Here is a 16765-nt window from a genome sequence, read left to right as displayed (position 1 = left end):
CTCCTGCTTTGATTTTGATAGAGTCGACTATTTTAATGTTTAATTATATTCACTACATTAGAAAATTATTATCTCATAGCAAGTCGAAATTACAGTCTACAGACAAGGCGAAAAGAGAGAAAAGTTCATCAAAATAATAACTTTATTTTTCATTATTCCACAATTGAAATGTTTGATTGCAAAAATTAAAAAAAAAAAATGGGCTGAGAAAGTAAACATCTGTCTGTCCTCAATTCCACTTAATTTAAGATACATTCCTGATAATTTTAAATGTTTTAAATGAGCTGAAAAGGGGCACATTTTTCATTAATGGCAAAAGACGCACTGCAAGATATCTGCCATTGGCAAGAAGCACCATCATATCTTAGACTTTCACTGTATAATCACATTATAAGGTTATCAAACAAAAAGTTACAGGATTGTCATGACATCCCTCAGATTAAAGATAAGACTTGAACTTCTGCCTTTTGCTGACATTATGCGTCTTAGTGCCTGAATATACTGTAAGAAGAGCTAGCAGACAAGGTTACATGTCGATACGTCCCCGCACCGATACTCCCCTAAAATTACAGATATACTGAGGGGGAGTATGGGTGCGGGGAGTATTGGTGCGGGGATGTACTAATGTGGGGATCTATCGGTGTGGGGTCGTATCGTTGCGCATAATACAAAAAATTACTAAGGGGGATTATCGGTGCGGGGGAGTAACGGTGCGGGGGAGTATCGACATGACCCCACAGACAAGAAGATAATAATCTGTGTAAACAGAACTTTTCACATTGTCAGATTATATTATGAATACCAAGAACTAGATTAAATGAATAAAAATTAAGACTTCATTGCACCATGTTCAAACATTCTGTTTTCTTGGTTTCCTTCAAAGTGCTTTATTCAATAATTAAATGATCATAAAATAAAAATGAATGTCTTTATTCTTGATCCAGGTTACTGAAAAGGGCTGGGAACCAAAAGTGCTTTTCTTGTGGAGCTTGGTCATCTACCCAGGCCAACCCTTCCTTCAACATGTAGTCCTACAATGAAAAAGTAACAGATAATCTGAAAGCAACAAAAATAAAAATAAATAAATAATAAATTTAAATAAAATAAATAAAAAATAAAATTAAAATACAACATAAATTGAGTTCTCCTAGTAAAAATACTACCTTAACATAAAATTTAAAATTTTGAAAGTGACTTAAAATAGGCTGCACTCTCTACTTACTACAGCTCTATGTGACCTCTCTTCTCCCCATTTTAATCTATCTCTGATCATGCTCATTGATACATAGCCTGTGTCCTGTAATTGAGAAAAATGATGTAACTCTTTTAGTGCCTCCTAAACTGTTAAACTATCTAATTTACTATAGTTCTTGAGAAGAAAATGCAAAGTAGTTGTGAAGTGTAATCCCTAATAACATAGCATTTTGATAAAGTTGACAAGCTGATGCTGTAATAGTACCTCAATTAAAAACTAAACTAACAGATGTCAAATTCATCAATGACTGAACAGAACATGAATTTTAGACAAATGCGCTACTGACTTGCCTCCAAGTCATAAAAACCCAATTAAACATCCAGCAAATTACCAAATTTTAGTGCATGTCTAATCTCTCTGCTTGGGCAAATGCATCTGTATACAGAATGTTCTTTATTGAGAAAATAAAAGCAAATTAGACAAGGAAAGACATCTGAATTTCTATAGTTACCGTACTGATATCAAAACCTATTCTTACCTCTGCTAATTGTAATACAGCTGTGTGGTCCATGCTGAGTTCTCCGGGCACAGACTGGACTAGATACCTCCCTCCTACTGGGATCACAGTAAAACCATTACCTAGCACCTTCAGTTTCTTGATGGCTCTCATTAGGTCATCTCTGAAAAATGTATAACTAAAACATATCAATGAAAGTGCAAGTAATCAAAATGCTTTACTGTTGTGGGAAAAAATGACTTGAAACAAAAAGAAAAGAAAAAAAAAACTAAGGTATTATTGTCAGGTACTTTTATCTGTTATAAGTGTCACTTGACCTTACTTCATACTTACATGCTTATCTCTTGTTTTCTTTTACCTCTTGTTGATAAAAGTTTTTGTCTTAATTCTTCCAAGTCCATTAAACCTGAAATAAAACAATGTGCTGCATTATTCTCAAGCTGGCCAATCACAGATAACTGCTCTCAGTATATTTAGTGTAGACATTATGCAGTGATGAGTATTTTGTTCATATGATTTTCAATAAAGCATAAAAATAGTACAGCACAAAAACAATGGGTCTATAACAAAAGAAGGACATTTTCAATTTTAAACAGGCTTATCCTTTACCTCCATTTCTATGGCTGGTTGCCAAACATACTTCAACTATCTGAACACCAAGTTCGTAATAGAAGTCACCAACACCCAACATCTCTGCCCAGAAACCTTTACCAGCTGGAAAGGACATACAAAGAGACCGAGGAAAACTAATTACTTTTTTAATAAATTTCTCATGTATGTAAATTATGCATTTTATAACGATTTAAAAATATATTTATAAAGATGAGTTCAAAAGCTCTAATTCACACAACTAAAAATGAAAAAATATATATATATAATAAAGAACCTTAACTTAAATTTTGTAAAAATCACTGTACTGGAGTAATTTTGATTTTAATAGTTTTAACTATTACTGTATAATAAGACAACACATGCAGCAGCACAGAAAAATATTTTCTTTGCATGTTCATTTTTGGTCAAAGATCTGTTTATACATAACTGAAAAAAACATTAAGTGACCATCTTTTCTAAATAAAGGTCAGGATATCTTCAGAGGCCAGTCCACTTTCATAATTAACAACCCTCATATTGCTCAAATAAATAAAACATACAAGCAAGTGGATCCACGCCAATAGTAGCACACATCTCCTGAAAGTGTTTCCTAAATTGTGGGTCCTTCCTTATGTCATCTTTATGTTTGGCTGCAAAGTCTTCTAGGTGTGTTCTAAAAACATCTAGCTGTTTGGACATCTGGAATTATGTTACACAATACATATATCAATTGTTTTAAGAATATTTTAATACATTCATCACATCTGCTAAAAAAATATTCAAAAGACAACCATTATTTATCTACTTGCCCACTACTAAGATCAAGAAGTTTTTGCTCACCTGGTTTAGTTGGTCTTCAGCTAGCTCACTACCTTTATCTTTAAATCTTGCCTTAAAAAAAAATTGAAAAAGAAAATCACAAATAGGGGGCAACTATAAAATCTATGTATTTATTTTGCCTGGTCTGAATTTTCTCTACAGTATACGTCAGTTATAAATGTTCTAAACAACAAAAGACATGTGGGGGATTACTGGGTACCGTACATGTACAATGTACAGTACATGTATTAAATTATGTTTTAAAATAAATTACAAGTGATAACAGTTACAACTTATATTGTGACTTATTGGCTAAATGCCTACATACCTGTGCAAGATTCTTGTTCTTGATGGCCCCCATGCCTATACCACGTCGACGCATGTTTGGTTATTTTGAAACTTAAAATTTAGTCGGATAAAACATGCAGAGAAGTTTTCAGCGGCTCTCAACACTTTGTTTTAAAAGGAAGTGAAAAATGTCTTACTACGCAAAACCGGAAGTCGAACGGCTACGCGCATAAGCACATGTGGAGTGAAACATGGGACGTCCTCAACGCAAAAAAGATAAAAAGAAACCGAAAAGAACTCACACAAAAGGTAAAGTGTTATGCCTTGACACAGACAGAAGCCTATAATTTAACTACCTGGTTTATAAATTGTGAATTAGCATTCAAACGAGAACTTGAATAAATTTTTATCAGACTTCATTCAGCAATATGAGATACTGCTCAAGTTTAACGTCAACAGCACCTGGTGACACCATCATTCCGCATCATCACTTTTATGATCGTGTGCGATTATCAAGACACACTTCTCTCTCTCTCTCTCGTACAAGCTTCCTGTCATAAGCCATTAGTTTGAAACACCAGTACTTCATTTTACTTCTCAGATATCTTGATGTCACTATGAAAGTGTAATATACCAAAGAATTCAAAACTGGTACTGTGGTTCACGCTCGGCTGTCACCTTGATTGGATAGTAAACGATTGTCGTAAAATCGCTAAATGATATTAAAACCGGGTGCATAAACTTGAAAACCACCTACAACAACCTTGGACTACCACATTAATCCAATACAATGCAAAAATAAACTATAACAAGTGGTTAAAGCCTTCAAACCGAATGTCGTAAAGTCCCCATATACCTCCATAGAGACAATAAAATAGAATGAGCTTCTGAAACAAACCTGATCCAGTTCCAACAGAATAATCGAAATAGAATACTGCCGGGCATCGGAGCGGCCTAAAACTTGGCACGCTTACCGCTAATACTGCAGGCTTCATCATCCCGTCGCTCGTTTGTAAATTCCGTGCATGGCATACGCACAATCAAACCGTAAAAAACAAATTCTCAGGGTGTCTTTGGCCAGGTCCACTCTAACCTACCATTACGAAAAAGAAGCCATGCCATTGGACAATGCGACCTCTGCGGTTACGTCATTTCCTGAATTGGATTGTTGAGTGGACCTAGCCAACGACACCCTGAGAATTTGTTTTTTACGGTTTGATTGTGCGTATGCCATGCACGGAATTTACAAACGAGCGACGGGATGATGAAGCCTGCAGTATTAGCGGTAAGCGTGCCAAGTTTTAGGCCGCTCCGATGCCCGGCAGTATTTTATTTCGATTATTCTGTTGGAACTGGATCAGGTTTGATCAGAAGCTCATTCTATTTTATTGTCTCTATGGAGGTATATGGGGACTTTACGACATTCGGTTTGAAGGCTTTAACCACTTGTTATAGTTTATTTTTGCATTGTATTGGATTAATGTGGTAGTCCAAGGTTGTTGTAGGTGGTTTTCAAGTTTATGCACCCGGTTTTAATATCATTTAGCGATTTTACGACAATCGTTTACTATCCAATCAAGGTGACAGCCGAGCGTGCTGTGGTTAGGTTGGCTGTCTTCCTTTCACTTAGCTACTAGGCCTGTTGGTGGACTAACTAGCTGTACATTCTGTGAGTTTTGATAAACTGCTGGTCTGTTGATGGGCCAATTAGCTAATGATGTTTTGTTTCTAGCAAGCAGATCACAAGCAGTTCTAGATAGCAGAATCAGTCAGATAGCTGCTTTACCTGCTTTTTGGAAACTGTTACCTGTGGTCTCTATTTTTGGCCGCCTCATATTTTGAATTTGTGGTTTGTTGTACAATAAATAGAATGTTGATTACCTAGGGTACTGTATTCCTTTTACAGGACCAAAACCAGATAAGGTAGAGTGTGAAAATGAGCTTCCAGAGGAGCCATCAGAAGTAACAAAGAAGGAGAATTCTTCATCAAAATATGGGATTGATCAGCTGCTTGACAAGGTATGATGAATATTTAAGTCAGTGACCATGTTATTCATATCAGTGTTTGGAATTTAGAAATGAAAATGTTCTTGTATCCATTACCTAATATCTGTACACATGCCCTAACTCAGTCTGAAAGAGTTAATATAACTCTGAAATAAATTAATGAAATTGACAAGGATTGAAGAGACATTGCCTGTGTTCAGGGATATTAATATCTGTAATATTTAATAACGCAGTGAATTAAAAAAAAAAACAAATATAATTTTTGGTTTGAATTATGCCAAAGCATGGTTTTTATTTCCCATTTTATTAAAGAGTCATGCCTTTTTCAATTAGGCATGGCCTGGCAGTATGTTATTGACAAAACGTCATGTTTTTTGTTTTATTTTAGGCCCAAGAATGCATAGATACCTTTAATTATGAACTTGCCCAGAAGTTTTGCCAGAGAGCCCTGGAGTTGGATCCAGACAATTTGAGAGTACTTGAGACTTCAGGAACACTCCTGTTGGAACTGGGGGATTCTGAAGGTGCAAAAAAAGTATCCTTTGCAGTCGTTGAAATTATATTGGTTAAGCAATAGCCAGTGATTTGTTATAATTTACACCGTAGCCTCCATATAAGCGGAAACTGGATGAGAATGTTTAAAATATTTTGCATATACTAACCAAAACTTCCAACGCAACACATACAATTTAGAAATATTTGGTGTACATAAAATGGGATATTGGTTTAGAGTCATGATACATCAACTATACCTGAAAAGCTCAGAAAATTGTTTTGATTTTGTCGTGTGGGCAGCTTGTTTCCCTTGATTGCACGATGTTTAGAATTTTGCCTATCCTCTCAGGTTCAGTAGAACTCTGACCAATCCTTCCAGAATTTGGTCAATAAATAGCTGTTGCGATGGGCAACTTTAATATTCCTTTCCATTGTCCTGGGTCAACGTGTGACCATGCCGCGCCCAGGTCAAAATCAGCAAGAGCGAGCCGTTGGTATGTTCACTGGCGGAATGTCACAAAGATGTGTGTCAAGGAACCTTGGCATCCATGTGTCAACCATATCATGTCTCTGGAGTTGGTATAATGAAACAGGAAGCACCAATGATTGTATTGTACTATTCCCCAGATTTAAACCCTATAGGACATCTTTGGGATAGGTGGCGTGATCCAGATACGGCCATAGTCTTACAGTTGCGTTAAGCACTCCAGGAGAAATGGGACCTGATCACACAGGCTGAAATTTGGCAGTTGATCGACTCCATGCATCACGGAATCCAGGCTGTGTGTGACGCCAGAGGAGGTTATACAAGATACTGACTTTGGTGATCCAGAATTGTGCCTTCAAGTGATGCAATGAATTTGAATCCAGGAATAATCAGTTCTTCATTCCTGACTCTGAAACGTTGTTTTTGATAGGAATCTTTGTTATGTATTGTTAAATTTAGTGTAAGCAAATGACATGTGTTGCAATAAACCCAAGTGTTGCGTTGGAAGTTTTGGTCAGTGTATTTATGTATGTAATTTTTTTTACAGTTTTATTTATTTCATTTTGTTATTATTACTATTCTGCTTCTTCTTCTTCTTCTTCTTATTATTAATTGTGCAAAGAAGGGTATATATTCAGTTTGATTGTAGTATTTTTAAATAACACCTTAACAGCTGTTCCCAGTGCTTTGGAAGAGCAGTTGAGTTATCGCCAGACAAAGGCCATGCCAAGTACATGTATTTGGGTCAGTTGTTTGAAGGCGCAGAAGCTGTGCAGTGTTTTCAAAAGGGCATTGACTTGATGACAAATGAGCTGCAACAGCAGCAGCAGAGAGAGGTGGGATAAATTGATTTTGGATTGTTTTCTATTCTTTACAGTATTTCATATATTCTTACTGAGCAAAACAATTTGCTTGTACTGGCTGCTGTCTTGCTTTATTTGCATAGTAATTAATTTTTCTGGGCATTTCCTTGTTCTTGATTTTAATCAAGTACTTTGAGGCAAATTGTTTCAGTGATAGAATAGTGATGCTTGAACTCAAAAAGAAAATTCCAATTTTATGGACATACACAGATTATTTTGATGTATTTAGAAACATATACATCCGCCTAACAAGTGTCTTTGCATGTCCATACCAGGCAGGGTTGCAATTAGTCTCTGTTACAAACTGAGAAACATTTCCTCATATTACTACCTCCTACCAAGTATTGATCCACGAGAGATATGTAACCGAGATATATGTGCAGACCTAACTCACAAAGATTCTTCCTGTATCAGCATGGTTAGACGAAACCACCTATGTCACTGCTTTTGTGTGCAGTTGTCTTTTTGATAATAGATGAATATTTATACTGTATTCACCGACTTGATTTCTTTGCACCTACACATATGGCATTTTACACATGGTGTCATAATTGCTTTGTGTGTGTGTGTGTGTGTGTTTGTGTGTGTGTGTGTGTGAATGTATTGGAAGGGGGTGGGGACCACAAAAGTGGTTTCTCATATATCTCCTTCACCCAAGCACCTATGAACACCCTTTCAATGCCACTTTAATGCCACACCATCGAGTACTGCAAATCTATGCCAGTGATTATTCTTGAAAGGCTTAGTTCAAGTTTTGTTTTTATGAAGGCAAAAAATACCTTTGTTTAATGGAACATCGTAATCAGGGGCTCATAACTCATTAACAAATGTTGACCTGCATGCCAATTTTCCTGATGAAATCTTGTTAATGACAGGATAAAAGTTGTGACCAATACAGACTGCTGTCTCACTGTAAAAAAAAAAAAGGAAAAAGAAGAAGTTTAATGCTCAGAGCAACTATTTTTGATTACAATAGCACTAAAACTGTTTACAAGCCTACCTGTTATCAGAATGTGTATCAGGCAACCCTTCTAAACATGGCCAGTTGAAATTTTGGAAGAGGCATGGTTTGAATGGAAACAAAGTAGCATTTTATTGGAACATTACTACCTGTTGGTCTTGCTTTGCAATGTTACAAGGCTCTTAAGACTTTGTTTTATATTTTGAGAATTTCAGGGGGTACATGTAAGTAGCAAATCAGGGGTTATCCGTAATGATTGTGATGTTAGTGGAGTTTAGCAAGCTCTGCTGTTAGATGTATTATAATGGGTTATGATCTACACTCTTATTATATGTAACCAAATTCCTGTTTCATGTAGGTGTCTGCAGCATTCTCTGGTTCTGGGGATGAAATGGTATCAAGTAAAGATATTTCCACAGCCTATTGTTCTATAGCTGAAATATATATGACTGATTGCTGGTGAGTAATAGCACTTTATGCCTGTCAGACAATAATAATTATAATGATATATATTTATTGCAACTTGTAACAATAACATTGTACAATGTATGGGTTTGGTTAAAATCTGATAATTCCTGGCTTTTTGCAATTCATGTCTGGTCTTTATGGATCTGTTCAATCTTAAATCTTTCTCACTTCCTTGGGGAGCATACAGCCCAAGCAGGGGCATATGTGATGCTTGGAATTATCATTCACAACTACCATCCATTCTCTACATGTTGAATACTAAGTGCAGAGACAGCAGGTACCACAGAATTGAACCCTGCACCAGAGGCTTTCACTCAAACAGTTAAGCTTTCTATCCAGACAGTAGAATTGACAACTTTTGAATGCAATTCCCCTTGAACCTACATTGTTGTTGTTGTTGTCAGCTGAAAGTTTAGAAAATGGAAAAGATATACTTCTGTACTTCTACTGTGAATTGTAATCTTTTTATGTACAGACACAGATGTGTCTGTACATATTGCCATCACCTGCGTCTGTCGTCGCCGATCATGTCGCCGTCGCCGTCGCCGTGCACTTTCAGCGTTAACACCATAAGTGGAAGACAGTTTTACTTTTTGGCTTTATATTTACAGAGCTGACTAATATTCATAAAACACAGGTCAAGTTCGAAAATCAGCATGATCGGGCCATTATTGTAGAATTTATGCTGTTTTTTCACTTTTTAGCATATATGCAACACTGTTAACATATTTCAAGGAAAACCGATAGGCCTGTTGTCATGAAACTCACAGGTGTAATCAGTCTTACTAAAACGCAGATCAAGTTCGAAAATCGGTATGATCGGGCCACTATTTTAGTAGTTATGCTGTTTTTTCGCTTTTCAGCATATATGCAACACTGTAAACACAATATAAGAAAAACAGATGGGCCAATTGTCATGAAAGTCACAGGAGTGGTCAATTTTACTAAAATGCAGGTTGAGTTCGTAAATCAGCATAATCGTGCCATTATTGTAGAAGGTATGCTGTTTTTTCACATTTCCTCAGATTCAGTTTTTAGGCATGTTAACAGTCTCATTATTAAACTAATAAGATACGTGAAAGTGTTTGTTTGACATTTCCTGCATCTTTACAACATTGTTAGTTGATTTTGTAAAAATGATGGTAAACATGTTATCGTGTATTGTGTAATAAAGTTTCAAAAATGGAAATAAACTCATATCATTGCAGTTTGTCAGATTCAATCATTCACTATGTTCAGAATCTCAGAATGGAAGAAATTGGACATTTAACACTGCTCTATTGATACTTTTCTCATCTCATCAATTTTCTTAGTTGATCATATAAAAATGGCAGTAAACTGTTAATTTTGTTTTATGTTAAAAATTGATAAAAATGGGGAAAAAAACATTTCAGAACAGTGCTGTCTTGTTTACATTTTGGCATTTTCACGGTGTGACTTTGAAGTTCCATGGGCCTGAAGACCTTTGCTAGTCACATTTTCTGAATATCCATGATACTAATATTTTATTATTAAAAATTGATGGTCATTATGCTGTTAAACATTATGTAATATTGCATCAAAATTTGAAAAAAACCTATTTTGGGCAATGCTCCCATGATTACCTTTTAAGAAAAACCATGTCACTTACTGTTCTCAAACTTACAGGAAAGAAACATGGGACTAAAATACAGCTTCAGTAGGCAATGCAGTCTGTTTGGTAATTCTTTCTGCTAGTTAAACAGTTTTTTTTTTGTGAAAATTTAATTTTTCACATATTGGCATTTTCAAGGTGTGACTTTGAAGTTTCACAGGCTTGAAGACCCAGGCTAGTCACATTTTCTGAAAATCCATGATACATATATTTTGTTATTAAAAATTGATTGTCATTATGCTGTTAACCATTATGTAATATTGCATCAGAATAGAAGAAAACACAATTTTTGGTGCTGCTGCCATGATGACCATTATGGGAAAACCATGTTACTTATGATTGCCAAACTTTCAAAAAAGAAATACAGGACTAAAATGCAGCCTGAGTTGGAAAAGCAGTCTAATTGACTTCTTTTTCTGGAAGTTTTACATTTTCAAAGTGTGAACTTGAACTCCCATGGGCCTGAAGCCTTATGCTTGTTTCACATTTTACTTACATTGGTATTACCTGTTGAGCATAATTAAAATTTGATGTTGAATTTGCAGTTTAACATAATGTACTTTTGCATCAGAATTGACAGTAGCCTATTTTGTTATTTCCTGCTTTTTGTCTGTACATTTGACAGCTTTGCTGCCTTGTTATTTGATCTCTCTCATATGGTAGATTTGAATGAAGTTAGTTTGGATACTTTATTTCAACAGAAAGCGTGTAATAAGTGATTATAATTTTTGTCTTGCTCCCTGTCTTAGTTTCACTAGCCTGCATCTTAGCAGTGCTTTAAGAAAATTTCAATTCTCATCAGAAATTCATCCATATGCATATGTAAAGGCCATAATGCGATTAAAAACTGGTGAATTTCACCAGTGATGCTAAAAATTAAACTTGGTGCTGAAAAATAAGACAGTGGATTATTATTTTTCAACAGATTTGGATAAGGTATGCCCTGGTGTTTGAGGAAAAATAAATGAAATTTCAATATTTTTTTTTCTGTGCCATTTAATTGTTTAGTACACTTACTTGTCTTTAAACAAAAATTATGATAAACAATTTCTGTTAAATAGTTTTGAGGAGGCTGCTGAAGAAAAATGCAGGACCAATATAGAGAAAGCCATATCTTCAGATGATACCAATGCAGAAGCTTATCAGCTTATGGCCAGTTTTTTCCTTTCTAAAGAGGATAGGGAGGTAGGTTTCAGTAGTCTCTTTTACAGTCTGTGACATTATTCTCCATTTCACTTTTATAATAATCACATCTTGTTACATAAAATTTAATTTAATAAAATATTTCTGTTTTGGTTACTGGCACTGACTGATAAAATCGAACTGTTTCTGTCCTGTTGTTGGACTTCCCGATCAGACCTTAATGGGAATTGACCAACATTTTAATACTTTTTTGATTTATTACAGGAAGCACGTAAGATGATAGAAAAGAGTGTCTCTTTGTGGCTACCGAAGATGAAAGGAAAGGAAAATGAAACATTACTGCAAGATCCCGCAGAGGTGTGTGCAATCCAATCTGTACCATATCTATATCATAAAGAATGTACGAGTGGGAACAAGTAAAGACCCATAGAAGATGGATGGATGGATAGTTGTCCACCCAAGTAGTCCAGCTTTTATAACAATTAAGTGAAATGTGGTAAAAGCCCAGCTTTTATAACAATTAAGTGAAATGTGGTAAAAGCCTCCAGAAAGTGGTTTATTTGCTGTCTAACTTCACAGAAATGGAAAGTGATTTATCCATGATTAAACCAAGGAAATGGGTGTCAATTGTAGGGAAAATTAAAGTAAAGTAATGTGTGTAATAACTAGAAAATATTTTAAGAATGGTTTTAACACTTTGTTGTTTTTGTAGTTTATAACAATTTTGTAATATTTAAAAAGTATGAATGGACTATGTTATATAGCATTACTATTAATTTTTTGACAGGTTGCCCCAATTAACTATTCAGCAAGAATCAATGCGTCACAAATACTGATAGAAACAGAAAGTTATGATGTAAGTGTGAGAAAACTAGCTCAAAAGTTGGTTTAATTCTGTGACTACCAAAGAAATGTAACAGTATGAATAGAACAGACCATTGTTCTCCTAGACTGTAGATTTACAGTCAGAGATACATAATATCAATAGACAACTACTAAATAGGAAAAAACTAGTAGTCAGGTAATTTGCTATCTCAAAATTTGATTAATTTGCAGCTTGCAAGCGAAATACTAGAGGGGCTTTTAGATGAGGATGAAGATGTGATACAGGTGTGTATGTACAGGGCAATTGTAGAATCAAGCCAAACTTTTTGACAAAAAAGGAATAGAAAATTTTAAAACTAGAGCAGAAAGGGTTGTAGGTTGAACCAAGTTTTGCGTATTTTACTTTACAATGGATATCTAGGCACAAGCAGAAACTTCGGCATACTGTGCACATGAATAGAATGAACTGGTTGTAAACCAAATGATGTGTCTTGATTTCAGGTGTGGTATTTACTTGGCTGGTTGAATTACCTGCAGGGAGAGGACTATAAAGGGAATGCCAGGTATTACCTGGATAAGGCAGACAAGGTCAGTCAACTCACAGGAATACATAGCCTTGATCCTTATGTACAGGCACAATTATTTGAATCCCCTTCATTAGGACACACTGTAATAGCAAAAAAATTCATTTAAGCATCCATAACAGTTTATTCTAACAGGTATCTAACCCCTACCTTTCGTGTCCCTTTTCTTTGTGTGGCAACTGGTATCTTTTGTTAATCCAGTATTTGAGAAATCGCCTTTGGGTTTAAGTTTAGAAGTCTGAACCATCTGGATTGCTTCAATGTATTCTCCCCAGGATGACACTATCACCAGTAGAACAAGAATCATTCCTCACAAAAGTGAAATTTTGATTTATGTCAGTGATGCACACACTTTGTGTAATATTTGCAAAATTCGGACTTGCCTTGGAATAACCCAGATATACACAGTGGAGTTGTCACCTATGTTTCCTGTCTGACATATTATTCAATTACTAATATCATGTAGCTTATTTGGGTGAAAATTGAACAAAACTTGAAATTATTTTGACATGGAGGATGTATTTCTATAGATAGTTATATTCATGTTACATTAAAATTTGCTCTTCAGTTATCGAAAAAGGTTTCCTGTAGTGACAAGCCAATGCTGTCTCACATTCAAGAACTGTTACAAGAACTTGGTCCAGGTTAGTAAATTACTAAATTATATAATTAGCCTAGATTATGGTCTAATGTCTGGGAATTCGAGATCTGATAAAGTATAATTTTGACCAATGATAGCATCATCAAACATTTGATATTGATCCGTGACACAATTGCGGATTTCTGATCAGTCAAAAAAAAAAAAAAAGAATACATCAATCAGATTTTTTAATGCACCGTGACAACAGTATTGCAACTTTTGATGTTTTTTTTGGAGGACATTGCATTTAGGTTTAGGTGTTATATTATAAAAAACTTTACAGACTTTTTGGTTTGGTCAGTATGTCCATATGTTCATTCTGAATAAAAATTTGATGTATATGCCATGTCATTTTTCAAGTGAGAGGGTCCACATTCCTTTTGAAGATGCTGGCAACATGGGTGATACATATACAGTTTGAGTGTAAAAACCAGCTTGATTGGATTGTTATTATAATTTGTTTAAATAATTCTTTCAAAAATTTTCTCCTGCATTTTCAGTTAGGGGCTGGGTGTCCAGGCCCAAAATTTGTATTAGACTATTTGTCACTCCTCCCTGTTTCCAAATTATAGGTTGTCTGTCCATATGTCAGCTTTAGCTGGATTGTTTTAGTGTATTAAAACATTTAATATAATTCAGGGGCAGATTAAGGCTGTCTTCTGGGTCTTCCAGAAGATGGTCAGAGTTTCAATTTTGCATTGGCGGGTATCTACATTATTTTTTCTGTTGGAAGACAGTCAAAGATAGAGGGTGGATCAACAAAGATAGTTTTGAAGTCTGTCAGAAAATATATCTTATAACTTATATATATATATATTTTTTTTCTTTATAGTCTCTTACACACCAAGGTTAGATGAATTTTATTTTGCATGCTTCCTTTCCTATACATTGATCATTATCTGCCTCTAGGTGAAGATGAAGATGAGGAAGAAGAAGGAGCTGAAATGGATGACTTTGAAAGTGATTCAGATGCTGAGGATGCTGTAGAATCAATGGAATCTTAGCATTAAGTGAAGAATTTCACTAGAACAAAACAAAATAACAGTCTCTGCAAGTAAAGCAGACCTGGTTGTTTGGAAAATCAGTTTTAGATGCAAAAAAATCAAATTAGCATGTATCAGAGCATCATCATTTGCAGACAAGAAGCAAAGGAAATTAAATGCCAGCCTTAAAGATTCGATCAGAAACTAGTACATTATTTGCATAATGATCAGTAAGATGTTATTGTAGCTATCCGTTTATATCTCTACCTGTTGGTAGAGGGCAGTGAATAATAGCTGTTAATTTACGAAAGAGGACATTTGAAAAACCATGCTACGAGTGTAGCTAACATGGTTGGTTTCTTCATTCGTGACAAGAGGGAGTATTTTCAAGAAAAATGAAACTTTCGTGTATTATATATAATTTAGGTTAACCACGACGTACTGTACTAAACAATGTGTATTTGCTTGTGGAGACTTGGTGACTTTTGATGGTATGACTCTTTAGTGTCATTGATCACTGGCATGGAAATTTGAAGAATTTGTCAATGAAGCTTACAAAACGAATACAAATTCCATGTGCCTCCCCTCCTTGTACTTGTGAAATGTTCGTCAAGTTTCCTACCCACAAACCATAGAGGTGATTCACCTGCTTGCACAAACCAATCACGGTTAGTGAATACCAGGCTGATAGAAAGTCAGTATTACACTACGTTTCAAGGAAACTGTCAACCAATTACTTAGCCCAAGATTGATCAGCCTTCCCTGTTTTATTCTGAGGGATTTAGAGACTGTAGGCGTATTGTGTCTGTGCTGCTTTTATGTGTTTAACTTCCATAGAGTTGAACAGATGCACGAATCTAGGTGAGGCTAGGACTAGGATCCAGTTTGAAGAGTCCTAGGGAACGTTCACTGTATTCTTGCAAATATAATCTTATTTTCATTTTTTTAAAAACTCTTTCTTACCTTTCTTTATTATGAAATTGTGACCCCTTCTAAAAATTACACAATTTCTCGTATTTAAACCTAAGTGAAAACTGCAACAGAAGATAATTATTTCAAAGTTGGTCCATTTTTTTCAGTCGTAAAAAAATTTGCACAGACAACTTTGCGTGCACTGTTTAGTCAAAATGAAAAGTAAAATAAAACGAACAGTCCATTTGAAACGCCAGTGGTGTCGAGTATGTTTAAAGGTAAAACACGCAAAATTGAAGATTCACACATGCATCTCAACAAATGCTAGGTCAACATTTGGTAAAGTGTAGATTCAATGACCCTTGATAGTCACTGATCACTGAAATGAGAAATCTGAAAAAGTTATTAATGAAGCTAATAAATACAAATTTCTTGTGAGAAGGATACTCGAATTACGACCAACTCGTAATATCATACACGTGGTAGTGATAGTATTTTTTCTCGAAACTAAGAGCAGTTGGATTGTACAATTAAATTATCACAAAAGACAAAACAATGAAGTATTGAAGAGAACAATTAAAGACCGGAGAGTAAGTTCTTAAAGAATTAAAAGTAATTGATGATTTAAAGATTGATGATTGTGTGCGCTTTACTGAAACGGTCAATCGACAAGCGTTGCGTCCTAGCACGATACAAACCACAGCCTCGCCGTCCACATCGGCTCACTAGGTGCAAATTTCAGCATAGCAGGGGATTAGAAGCAACCATAAATTGTCTAGCCTTCTGCATTTAAAATCGAAACGCTTTTGTTGAAAGCCGACATGAACGTGATGTGAAACTATGCTTTCATACAGGTTGCCAGGCGTTTCTGTGTTTCGGTGTTAGAAAATTGAATTTTACTTCTTGTCGGCGGTTCACAGTTCTTGCCTCTTATTTCCCGTTTTAACAGTGTTGTACATTTATCATGTCAAAATGATTAAACCTGCCGTTCCATCGGGAAAAAACATGCAAAGATGTATAGTATTGATGTTCATCTACCCATATTCAATCAGTCAAGAAAGTCTACGGCAGAGAAATTCAGATCATACATGTATTGATCCTAAACTGTCATGGATGATTTTGGATTAGGTTCGTAATAAGGATGCGAATGTTGAACTGCCTTTTATCTATACTCCCATTTGTAAGAAAATGGTAACTGAGTATTTTGCGGGAAAGATGTGGGTTGGCAAAGAGGGCAATCATTCATGTTTCTCTCTTTTTTTTTACTTTGGGATAACTTAATAAATCGCATTTTTAGATTGTGAATATGAACTGTAAGAGAATACTGGCATGGTATGAGGAATACAGGCTAGGA

The 16765-nt window shown here is 35.3% G+C and overlaps 2 protein-coding genes across 3 annotated transcripts; one reads left to right on the top strand and one right to left on the bottom strand.

Annotated features, from left to right (window-relative positions):
* Positions 1–124: 124 nt before the first annotated feature.
* LOC106168491 (vacuolar-sorting protein SNF8) lies at positions 125–3621 on the bottom strand. Of its 2 annotated transcripts, none has more exons than XM_087013981.1 (8): positions 3451–3621; positions 3144–3194; positions 2864–3002; positions 2322–2426; positions 2046–2118; positions 1707–1875; positions 1223–1297; positions 125–1031 (listed from the first exon to the last, which is right to left on the bottom strand). In XM_087013981.1, the coding sequence occupies exons 1-8, from the start codon at positions 3502–3504 to the stop codon at positions 930–932; spliced, it is 768 nt and encodes a 255-aa protein (XP_086870107.1). In that variant the 5' UTR covers positions 3505–3621; the 3' UTR covers positions 125–929. The 2 variants fall into 2 exon arrangements, with proteins under 2 accessions (XP_086870107.1, XP_013403020.1); XM_013547566.2 differs by having other exon boundaries at positions 1734–1875.
* On the top strand, positions 3592–15667 carry LOC106168490 (uncharacterized). Its single transcript, XM_013547565.2, has 12 exons — positions 3592–3719; positions 5317–5429; positions 5806–5952; positions 7083–7235; positions 8582–8682; positions 11386–11509; positions 11732–11824; positions 12255–12323; positions 12524–12577; positions 12794–12880; positions 13445–13520; positions 14426–15667. Exons 1-12 carry the CDS (start codon positions 3662–3664, stop codon positions 14518–14520), a joined length of 1170 nt encoding a protein of 389 aa, XP_013403019.2. The 5' UTR covers positions 3592–3661; the 3' UTR covers positions 14521–15667.
* The last annotated feature ends 1098 nt before the right edge of the window (positions 15668–16765 follow it).

Source organism: Lingula anatina, chromosome 1 (assembly GCF_051362555.1).
Source record: "Lingula anatina isolate TDL-2025a chromosome 1, LinAna3.0, whole genome shotgun sequence".
Lineage (NCBI taxonomy): Eukaryota > Metazoa > Brachiopoda > Lingulata > Lingulida > Lingulidae > Lingula > Lingula anatina.
This window is presented reverse-complemented; position numbering and strand designations above follow the sequence as displayed.

Coding starts and splice junctions, on each gene's coding strand:
- LOC106168490 (XM_013547565.2), top strand. CDS start 3,662: ATGGGACGTCCTCAACGCAAAAAAGATAAAAAGAAACCGAAAAGAACT. Junction 7,236..8,581: donor AACAGCAGCAGCAGAGAGAG/GTGGGATAAATT, acceptor TGTTTCATGTAG/GTGTCTGCAGCATTCTCTGG. Junction 12,881..13,444: donor ACCTGGATAAGGCAGACAAG/GTCAGTCAACTC, acceptor TTTGCTCTTCAG/TTATCGAAAAAGGTTTCCTG.
- LOC106168491 (XM_087013981.1), bottom strand. CDS start 3,504: ATGCGTCGACGTGGTATAGGCATGGGGGCCATCAAGAACAAGAATCTT. Junction 3,195..3,450: donor AGAACAAGAATCTTGCACAG/GTATGTAGGCAT, acceptor TTTTTTTTTAAG/GCAAGATTTAAAGATAAAGG. Junction 1,032..1,222: donor AGAGGTCACATAGAGCTGTA/GTAAGTAGAGAG, acceptor TTTTCATTGTAG/GACTACATGTTGAAGGAAGG.